This window comes from Mandrillus leucophaeus, unplaced genomic scaffold (genome assembly GCF_000951045.1).
Source record: "Mandrillus leucophaeus isolate KB7577 unplaced genomic scaffold, Mleu.le_1.0 Scaffold41, whole genome shotgun sequence".
In the NCBI taxonomy this organism is placed as follows: Eukaryota; Metazoa; Chordata; class Mammalia; order Primates; family Cercopithecidae; genus Mandrillus; species Mandrillus leucophaeus.
In genome coordinates, this window is record NW_012104365.1 from 5,719,016 (window position 1) to 5,729,231 (window position 10,216).

The 10,216-nt window shown below is 59.5% G+C and overlaps 2 protein-coding genes across 2 annotated transcripts in view; one reads left to right on the top strand and one right to left on the bottom strand.

The window, feature by feature from the left end:
- The window catches only part of STMN3 (stathmin-like 3), an 18,428-nt gene extending 17,469 nt beyond the window's left edge, over window positions 1–959 (bottom strand). Inside the window, exon 1 of the mRNA XM_011992437.1 lies at window positions 678–959. Within this exon, the coding sequence (XP_011847827.1) occupies window positions 678–951 (274 nt within the window). The 5' untranslated portion in view covers window positions 952–959. The remainder of the gene's footprint in view (window positions 1–677) is intronic.
- A 614-nt stretch (window positions 960–1,573) lies between these two features.
- The window catches only part of RTEL1 (regulator of telomere elongation helicase 1), a 49,256-nt gene continuing 40,613 nt past the window's right edge, over window positions 1,574–10,216 (top strand). Inside the window, exons 1-8 of the mRNA XM_011992438.1 lie at window positions 1,574–1,744; window positions 2,490–2,761; window positions 3,541–3,739; window positions 4,072–4,165; window positions 4,842–4,923; window positions 5,125–5,185; window positions 8,526–8,601; window positions 9,698–9,782. Of these exons, the coding sequence (XP_011847828.1) occupies window positions 2,660–2,761; window positions 3,541–3,739; window positions 4,072–4,165; window positions 4,842–4,923; window positions 5,125–5,185; window positions 8,526–8,601; window positions 9,698–9,782 (699 nt within the window). The 5' untranslated portion in view covers window positions 1,574–1,744; window positions 2,490–2,659. The remainder of the gene's footprint in view (window positions 1,745–2,489; window positions 2,762–3,540; window positions 3,740–4,071; window positions 4,166–4,841; window positions 4,924–5,124; window positions 5,186–8,525; window positions 8,602–9,697; window positions 9,783–10,216) is intronic.

Consider the following 10,216-nt stretch of genomic DNA (forward strand, 5'->3'; position numbering starts at 1 on the left):
ACTTGTGAAATCTGGGCTTGACTTATGACTTACTTAAACTTAGTCTCAAAAAAAAAAAAAAAAAAAAGAAAAGAAAAGAAAAGAAAGAGAGGACTTATTCCAGAGGTCGTCCAGAGGAGAAGTGTGTCAATCATTTGTCAAATCTCACACTGCTGTTAAGATACTACCTGAGGCCGGGTGTGGTGGCTCACACCTGTAATCCCAGCACTTTGGAGGCCAAGGCAGACGGATCACCTGAGGTCAGGAGTTTGAGACCTCCCTGGCAAACACGGTCAGACTCCATCGCTACTAAAAATATAAAAAATTAGCCAGGCTTAGTGGCGCGCACCTGCAATCCCAGCTACTCGGGAGACTGAGGCAGGAGAATTGTTTGAACCCAGGAGGTGGAGGTTGCAGTGAGCCAAGATTGTGCCATTGCACTCCAGCCTGGGAAAAAAGAGCCAAAACTCTGTCTAAAAAAAAAAAAAATCATGGCAGAAGGTGAAGTCTATGTTAGTCCCAGTTCCCAGGTCTTACATGGCAGCAGCAGAAAGCGAGAGAGAGAAGGGGAAACTGCCACTTTTAAACCATCCGGTCTCCTGAGCACTCACTATTATGAGAACAGCCTGGAGGAAACTGACCCCATGATCCAATCACCTCCCTCCAGGTCCCTCCCTCCCTCCACACGCGGGGATTACAATTCGAGGTGAGACTTGGGTGGGACACAGAGACGCGCCGTATCAGCACGTATGGGGGGCACTGAAACTTGTGGTGCCCATTCATTCCACAAGCCTGTGTGGCTGGTCTCCTCGTCTTCCACTCCCTGCCGGGTCTCAGACGGGCAGCCCGCGGTTCCTTCACCCGAACAGGCACACGGGGCTGGGTGCCAGTGAGTGCTGGGGCTTCTCCGAGCACTAGCTCGCACCCACGAGCATGGGCACGCAGGGCATCGCCTGTGCCGTCCGTGGACATGAAACCCAACCGTGCGCGGTCACGCAGCGCCAGCTTCCTCCTGGGGCCTTCTGGGGCACGGGGGCTGGGGCCGCCTGAGACTAGCATCCCTCACGCTGGGCTGACCCCGCAGAACTGTGCGGGCCTCGCTCTTGGGGTCCGCCCTGCTGCCAGACAGTGCCGGGTGCTGGGGACTCAGGGAGGCCGCCGGGGCCAGTGCAGGGACAGTGACCCGAGCAGAAGCTGGACAGAGCAGGAGAGGAAGGAGAGGAGGCGGTCAGGGCTCTCAGGAACCGGGTCCTGGGCAAGGGGCAGCCATTTTCAAATTTTCAGGAAAGCGGTCAGCTCACACTTGAGCAGTACAAAGATGCCTCTGGGGACGAGGCCCGTGCAGCTCTCCGGGCAACGGTGGTGGCTCGGCCTAGAGAGGCGGTAGTGGAACGGAGACCCTGGTGGGGGATGACATCAAGGGAGGAGACGGGCGGAACCCCAGATTTCTGCTGCCTGTGGGCGATGGGAGTGAGGTTCACTGGGCAGGGCAGCCGCACACAGAACGCGCGAACGGCCCCGTAGGCCTGGAGGAGCCGAAGAGCAGGCGGACCCCCTCCGCGGTGGAACAGTTTCCGCCGGGAGCACAAAGCAGCGGACCGGAAGTGGGGGCGGAAGTGCAGTGGGATCAGCGGCGATGCGCGCCTCTGCCCGCGAAGTCTGAACTGGCTGATAGCTGGGGACGCCGTGGCGGCGCTCGACTGCAGTCGGTTGAGTTCCTGAGGGCCCCCGGTTCTGGAAGGTTCGCCCCAGAGACAAGTGAGCAGTGAGTCGCAGTGACTCTGTAAGTGGTTTACTCGAGCGGCTCGTGGGCTCCTTGCGGTTTTCGAAACTACAGCTCCCGGCAGGCCCCGTGCCGCTCTCGGGGCCGCGGGTCGGCGGATTGGCCGCGCTGCATTTTGGGACCTGTAGTTTCCTGCGCTCGTGGGCGCTGGCTGAGCCGATGGCCGGGGCTGGAGGGAAGGGCCGATATTCCGTGTGTCCGCGTCTGATCTGTTAGTCCCAGTTCCCAAGCGGGACTGAGGCTTAGAGAAGTTGAGTGACTTGCTGAGGGCTGCACGGATTGGCATCCCGGGATACTCTTTCGCTACTTTGGCTGCATCTGGCTGCCCACCCAGGCGGGATGGGGAATGGCCTCCAGCCAGCCAGGAGGGCAGAGGGCTGGAGAGGCAGGCCCGGAGGTTCAGACCCTTCGCTCTGACGTTGTGCCTGGTCAGGCCGGGAGGGGTGCCGCTTGCCTCTCCAGCCCTCACGCTCTTGTGGAAGTTACGGAATTACTGCGGGCGGAACTTGCAGCGCTGTGGGCGTCTCTGCCAGGGAAGGACGGAGTTGTGGGGCGGGAGGATAAGGCAAGGCCCCGCCATTTCGCATCTTTGCCCCGCCAGCTCCTTGAGATGGCATATGCCAGGGTTGCCCTCCGACCCTCTCCACAGGAGGGACTTACAGAAATGCCTGGGAAAGTGGCCCGGTACCCACAAAGGCTGTCTACAGAGTCTTACTGTCTTTCCCAGGTCTGTGCCATAGGGATTCTCCAAGAGAACCGTGTTGTGTCCCAGTGCACCTGCTCGCATCACTTACCAGGAGTGCCTGAGATCCTAAGATGTTCGGAGTGGTTTTTTCGCACAGACCCGAATAGCCTGCCCCTCAGCCACCCTCTGTGCCCTCCTGAGAAGAGGCTGATATGCCCAAGATAGTCCTGAATGGTGTGACCATAGACTTCCCATTCCAGCCCTACAAATGCCAACAGGAGTACATGACCAAGGTCCTGGAATGTCTGCAGCAGGTAGAGCACAGGCCGGGAGGAAAGGACTGCAGGCAGGTGGAGCTTCAGCTGGGGCTGGGTGTGCGTCCCTCTCCCGACCCATTCCAGCCAGGCCCCTCCAGAGGCAGCCTCTGTCATAAAAAGGGCTGGTGTTCCAGGTGGGGTCAGAGAGAGGACTGACAAGTAAAAACATCATCCTTGAGAGTGACAGACTTAGTGCCTTGGGGGCCTCTGAGGAGCGGCTGGTATTCACGGGTCAGGAGGAAGCATTTCCATCAGAGGGGCAGCCGGGGGCCAGCCTCACTTTGAAGGTTTTTGAACCTTGAGGGTGCAGGGAGGTGGCAGCGGCGCAGGTTGCCTTCTCCTGGGTTCCTTGAGGTGCCCTCTTGTACCCGGCTCACACCCCTCCCCTCCCCGAGTTTCCTGCTCAGGTTCCCATCTGAGAGCTCGTATGTAGGACATCAGATAGGACAGCGTAAAAACGCAGAACAGTTTCCTATTTTGAGACTTGACGCCTAATTAGTCATCTTACTATTTAGGCTGAAAAATACTGTCGCATTTCGGGTAACGTTCTGCAAATGGTCTGCTGATGGCAGCTGGAGTTGCTTCACGCCCTTTAGGGCAAGAGTGGAAAGTGTCCTGCGGACTTATCCATGGTCCCGTGGGGCTCTCGCCACCTGACAGCGGCCTCTGCATCTGCGAAGAGCTGCCCGCTGGCTGCTGAGGCTTGTCTCAGGGTGGTTTGTGTGGCCTCGCCTCTTCCTGGCTTCCCCGTAACCCTTGCCCCCAACTCCGTTCAGAAGGTGAACGGCATTCTGGAGAGCCCCACGGGCACAGGGAAGACGCTGTGCCTGCTGTGTACCACGCTGGCCTGGCGAGAACACCTCCGAGACACCATCTCTGCCCGCAAGATTGCCGAGAGGGTTCAAGGGGAGCTTTTCCCGAATCAGGCCTTGTCGTCCTGGGGCAACGCTGCTGCTGCTGCTGAAGATCCCATAGGTGACCCTAGTTCCCAGGCCTCCCCTGGCCTCCTGTGGGGATGGCTGGCAAGGGATGGCGCCGAGGGTAGGGTGGGCCCACGGGGACTTCTGCCAGCAGAGCTCAAGGAGAATTTTGTAGCTGCCACATAATTTCTCGCCATCGTGGGTATAAACCTAGGGTTGGGCTTTTTTGCTGAATTAGGGCATGGCAGATGTCCACTTCGCCCATTTGTGATAAACAAGTCTCTGGGGTGTCAGATCCTTGGCTGTCTGCAGGGCTGAGTTAGCCGAATGCCACCCGCCTTTGACACGTGAGAACCATGACCTCTGTGCTTGCTTGTGTCTGGGCAGCTTGCTACACGGATATCCCAAAGATCATTTACGCCTCCAGGACCCACTCGCAACTCACGCAGGTCATCAACGAGCTTCGGAACACCTCCTACCGGTGGGTCAGACGAGTTCACGCCTGTCTTGGGGTCCTCGAGAGAACCAGCTTGACGTGGTGCTGGGCCCACAGACCATGCTGTGCTGTAGTGGAGGGGGCGGTCTTTCCAGACGCTCCCCAGAAGTGTGCAGTGTGCTGGTGCCCAGGCGTGGGGCGGGGCCCGGGCTGTCTCTAGTGCCCATTACTTGTGAGGAGGCAGCTTTGCATTTGTGTGCTGACCTTGGGCTGGCGTCCTGAGCTCCTTTCAGGTGCTGTTGTGGCAGCTGTGCGGCAGGTCAGGGCCGGCCCCCAGTGCAGCTTTGCACATGAAGTGGGAGGAGGCCCTGCCGCTTGTCAGAGCCCTGCAGAGTCTTGGTGTTCAACAGGGTTCCTGTGGAGGGGCCGATGGCGGGGTGCTGTGGAAGCTGTCGAATCTCGTCCCTCTGTCCAGTTCCCCCGCTTGTCACCTTGCTCCCTCCTACTCCCGGGCCACGTTCCTATGCCGGGGCCACTCTCCTGCACCCGGACCACGCTCCTACGCCCAGGCCACTCTCCTACTCCCGGACCGCATTGCAGTTATGCTGACTTCCTCTGGCTGCCAGTGCTCCTGTGTGTCTCCATACGGCTCACGCTGCGGGACCACGCTGTGGCTGTTGGATGCAGCTCCTCCTCCACCCATAGTGCTCTCTCCCTCCAGGCCTAAGGTGTGTGTGCTGGGCTCCCGGGAGCAGCTGTGCATCCATCCAGAGGTGAAGAAACAAGAGAGTAACCACATGCAGGTGGGCTCCTGGCTCCCGCTCCGGCTCAGGGTTCCGCGAGGCGAGTGCTGCTGGGTATCCAGAGTCCCAGGCTGTGCTCCCGCTGGGCTGGGGTTCGAAGTTCACTGGGGGACTGCAGGGGAGGGCCTGGTGGGGGTGGGGACTGGCTCGGGTCCTTTCTTGGCCTTGCTCCAGCCGCGCACTCTGCCCTTTCTCCCACAGATCCACTTGTGCCGCAAGAAGGTGGCAAGTCGCTCCTGTCATTTCTACAACAACGTGGAAGGTACAGGCAGCTTGGTGGGACCAGGCTTGGGTTGGAGTGTGTGCAGCCTCTCAGGGCGTCAGCCTGGTTGTGCTTGCCGGGTGGGGCGGCCAGTGCAGCCGTGTACCTGGGCACTGTCTTCTGACTCGGGACCACCCGTGTTAGTCTTCTGTGTGGAAGAGCTCACACAGTGGTCTGAGACAGCCAGCCGGCAGGACTGCCTGTGGCTGGTGCCTGGGGCCTTGGATTTTGGGAAGGCTCCCTCCATTTCCGGACGAGAAGGGCTCCCTGCACCTGACTACTGGTGCATACAGCGGCGGTTTTGCTGAACACCTGCTTTGTCTTCAGGGAGCCTGAGGTTTTGTTGCTTGCCCAGCAGCGGGTGCTCCTGTGACCGGCCCTTGTACCATCTTGGGAGGGTGTCCTGGAAGCCGTGTCTGGCCTCCCCCGACCTTGCCGCATGTGTCTTTGTCCTGTGCTGACGTTGCAGAGAAAAATTACAGCCCCGAGCGTGACTCCAGGCTGAGTCCTGTGGGTCCGACACGGGAGGCCTTAGGGCCTCTTCAGGAGACGGGATGAGTGAGTGACGGGAGCAGAGCCAGGGCACCTCGCCCTGTGACTGCAGGTGGCCACAGCCTGTGAGGGCCAGGGGTGCTTCTCCACCCAAGTGGCTGCCCCTCGGGTATGTCAGGGGCTTCTGGGGCTCTTCACGGAGTCTCAGAGACAGTAGCAGGGTGCGCCCCCGTCGGCTGCCCTTACAGTTTCTGTGACCTGAGGGTGGCATCTGTGCAGTTGGCACGGCCTGAGCTTCTGTGGGATCAGAGTTCCCTTTGTTTCCTGCCTCAGTTGGGGCTCAAGCCTCAGGTGACGTGGCCCTGGAGCACCTAGAAGGCGTCGGCGGTCCTGCGGGCTGCTGTCTGCACTCATGTTTGCTGAGTGCTCAGTGTGCCAGGACTGAGGACCCTGAAGCTGCTGTTATATTTAGGACGGTGCTCCCCTGGCAGAGACGGAGCCGGGTGGTCCCGCCTGACCCACCACCAGGCGTTTCTGGGCCCTGGAGGGACAGGGTGGGCGGAACTTGGGCCTGCAGGGAGACCTCCGCTTACTGGAGGCTTGTGCTGTGTTGCTGGAGGCATCTTCTGTGTTGCTTCTTGTTTGCTGTGTCTTTTGTTCTGGTGGCACCAAGGACCTCCAGTCACCTTGATGTGTGGTTGTCCAGGCCTTTTTGGTGGTCCTGAGAAGGGGCTCTGAGGGGCTCTGCCTCTGCCGCCAGGTTCCCTGATGGAAGCTGCCCACTCGTCCTGGTGGTGCCCACAGGACGTGACTCTGGGACGGGAGAGCAGATGTGCTGTTGGAGATTCTCAGCCCGTCGTCATTTCCAAAGTCCTCACCCGCATTTCCGGGACAGGACAGGAGTGCCTGCTGGGTGTCCCCGGTCCCATGCAGCGGGGGTCCTTGGGATAGTGTGGAACGCTGAGTGTGGGCCTGTCCGGCGGTGGTCCTGGACAAGGGTAGCACCCCTGTGGCTGCCGGGCCTGGTGCCTGGTGCCTAGCGGGGAGGCCGCTGACCGCCTCCTGTGCTGCTTCCATCCGTGTCAGGCCTCTGGGTGTTGGGCCCCCATCTGTCTCCCCCCAGGCCTGTGAGATCAGTCCAAGAAGACTCAATCCAGCCCCAGCCTGTCCCCCTTGGCTTGGGCTCTCACTGCCCGACCTGGCAGGAGGTTGTCTAGCGGTGAACCTTTGCATCCTGTCTGCCCCCTGGACAGGCTCTGAGGGGGTGTCTGCAACACCTGTGCCAGCCTGGGCATCTTTTTTTTTTTTCTTTTGAGATGAAATCTCGCTCTGTCACCCAGGCTGGAGTGCAGGGGCATGATCTCAGCTCACTGCAAGCTCCACCTCCCGGGTTCACGCCATTCTCCTGCCTCAGCCTCCCGAGTAGTTGGGACTACAGGTGCCCGCCACCATGCCCGGCTAATTTTTTGTATATTTTTTTAGTAGAGATGGGATTTCACCATGTTAGCCAGGATGGTCTCGATGATCTGACCGCGTGATCCGCCCGCCTCGGCCTCCCAAAGTGCTGGGATTACAGGCTTGAGCCACCGCGCCCGGCCAGCCTGGGCATCTTTAGAGTGGGCTGCAGCTCCTGGAGGGGTCTGAGAGGAAGGAAGGCAGGTATTTTGTGAATGAAGAGACAGCTAGAGAGCTGGCACCCTTCCTGGCCTGCGTCCTGTGAGGACTGTGGTTGGGGACAGCAAGCTTGGGGTCAGCCTGGGGCAGAGCCTCTGGGAGGCCCCTGCCCCTTGTCCCCCTTCCCCTTGCAGCTCCTGTCCTCGCCCCGCCCTCAGCTCTCTGCCAGGGAAGGTTTGGCAAGTGCCGCTGTGCGGCAGTGCGTGCTGATTGGCTGGTCGTTGCTATGGTGCCGCTTAGGGATATGCTTTTCCTCCCCTGCCTTCCCTGCTATCCCTGGGAGCGTCTGGAGTTGAGTCATCGCTGGTGTGTGAGTGTGTGTGTGTGTGCCCGTGTGCGCTTCTGGCCTCTGCAGCTGAGTCCTGGCTCTCAGGGGGCCTGGCACCTCCCGGGGACGGGCACAAAGCAGCCATGATGGAGCCGGGAGCTGGGGAAGGCCCCATTGCCCCACGCGGCTGCCCTAAGACTCTGGGGTGCTTGTTGGAAGAGGTCCCTGCTTCTGTCTGTGTTTAAGCAGCTCCCTAAGGAGTTCTTGTGGTTCCAGTTTGGGGGCCTGTGCTGTGGAGGCGAGGAAGGGGCAGGATCCCCCAACTCCCTGAAGCCTTTTCTGCCCTGGTCCTCTCAGCCAGCATAGGCAGGGCCCTTTCCCAGGGCTGCCATGCTGCAGAGGGGAGCGGGCCACCATGTAGCCTAGGAAAACCTGACGTTCCTTTCGCTGGCAGTTCTGGGCCTGTTGTGGTTGGCAGGGAAGCTGAGCCATGGTGCTAATTACAGGGGCACCTCCAGGATTTTTGGGAGATGCCTCTGTGGGCTGGGGCGATACGCTGAGGGGCTGTTCTTCCCTGCCCTGAGGAGGGCTGAGTGTAGCCGTCACCCCTGTCCTGTCTTGGGCTGTCTCAGGGAGGATGCATAGAACCCTCGGAACCCTGCTGGCCCCTGTCTGATCCACCCTCAACCTCAGGCCTTCTAGGGGCACAGGAGGGCTCCGTCGGGATCACTTCGGGTGGGGGCCTCCCTTGGACACCTGAGACCCTCAATGGGTGCTTTGTGGCACGTTCATGATTGGGGCGGGGGGCACCCAGCCCTGCCTGCCGTGTAGGAGCTGTTCTGTCCTGGGCATCCCTCTGTGGTTGGGACCCGGAGGGTGTGTGTTTACCCCGCCTCACACCTGCAGAGAAAGGCCTGGAGCAGGAGCTGGCCAGCCCCATCCTGGACATCGAGGACTTGGTCAAGAGCGGAAGCAAGCACAGGTGAGACCCCTCAGTGAGGCCACGACCACTGTCCTTCCATGGCCCAGCTCTCCTGTGACCTGTGGAGGCCCAGATATGTTTCTTCCCTTTTCTTTGTTCCTTTCTAAGTCGTGAAACTAACCACCGTTTAGTGTGAGAAAGTTGAAGCAGCTCTGAGGGACGTAGAGTAAAAAGCAAAAACCGCCTCCCTCTTCCCTGGCCGTCAGCCACCCCAGGAGCCACCGTGGAGCGGGGACAGGGCCCTGCAGGCTCGTGTCTGTGTGGAAGCACGCATGGTTTTGTCTGCACAGACTGTTCTGCAGTTTGCTGTTTTCACTCAGCATTGTGGATAGCTTCCCATGCTGGTGCTGGTCGTCCGGCTTCGTTCTTCTGAGGACAGCAAATATGTCCTTTGTCCACCTCTTTTATAGTTTCAGAGATTTAAGTTATAATAAAGCTTTTCTTATATTGAGGGGGAGAGCTCCTGCCCCTCTTTTTTTTTTTGAGACAGAGTCTCGCTCTGCTGTCCAGGCTGGAGTGCAGCGTCATGATCTTGGCTCGCTGCACTCTCAACCTCCCAGGCTCAAGTGATTCTCTCAGCTCAGCCTCCCAAGTAGCTGGGACTGCAGGCATGCACCACCACGCCTGGTTAATTTTTGTATTTTTTGTACGGACAGGGTCTCACTCTGTTGCTCAGTCCAGTCTCGAACTCCTGAGCTCAAGAGTTCCACCCGCCTCGGCCTCCCAAAGTTCTGGGATTCCAGGCCAAGAGTTCCACCCGCCTCAGCCTCCCAAAGTTCTGGGATTCCAGGCGGGAGCCACCACGCCCGGCCCAGCTCTGCTTTGCTTTAGTGGTTCTGTGTTGTGTTTGTTTCTGATGACCTCTATCCAGGAATAGGGTTGGTTTTTCTTTTCCATCGAGTTTTTAAAGAGATGATGATTTACATGGTTTAAAACTCATGTGGACTCCCCGTCCATCCCAGACAGCGGCTTCCCACCTGGACCCCATGCTCAGGATTAGGGCTCCTTCCGGGTCAGAAGATGTGGCGGCCCTGGCCTCGGGTCACCGTCCCCTGCACGGGGTGCTCACAGCATCTTCCCCTCTCCTCGTTCCCAGGGTGTGCCCTTACTACCTGTCGCGGAACCTGAAGCAGCAAGCCGACATCATCTTCATGCCGTACAATTACTTGTTGGATGCCAAGGTGGGGGCTCAGTCTGCGTAGCTGACAACTCCTGATGTCCAGGGGGGTTCCTGGGCTTGGGAAAGGCCGTCCGAGCCTTTGCTGCTGCAGGGACTTAGAGCAGCAGGCCTGGGTGGGAGAACTCACCTCTGTCACTGGGCGGGGGCTCAACCTGGCCAGACACACTTGTGAGCACCCCCAGGCCCTGGGTCAGTTGTTCTGAGCAATCTGGGAGTGGGCAGGCTGGTGGGAGTGAGGAGAGGCCTCCAGGCTGTGGTCCACAGGCCAGTGCCCACTCTTGATCCTGACAGCTCAGATTCCTTCCTTCACGTCTGATCACAGGAAGCAAAGCACTGAGAACATGGGAAGCCCACTCACTCCCCTCCTCCCAGCCCCACGCTCACTCTCCCTCCATGTGCCCAGCCCCACACTCACTCCCCCCCATGCCCGGCCCC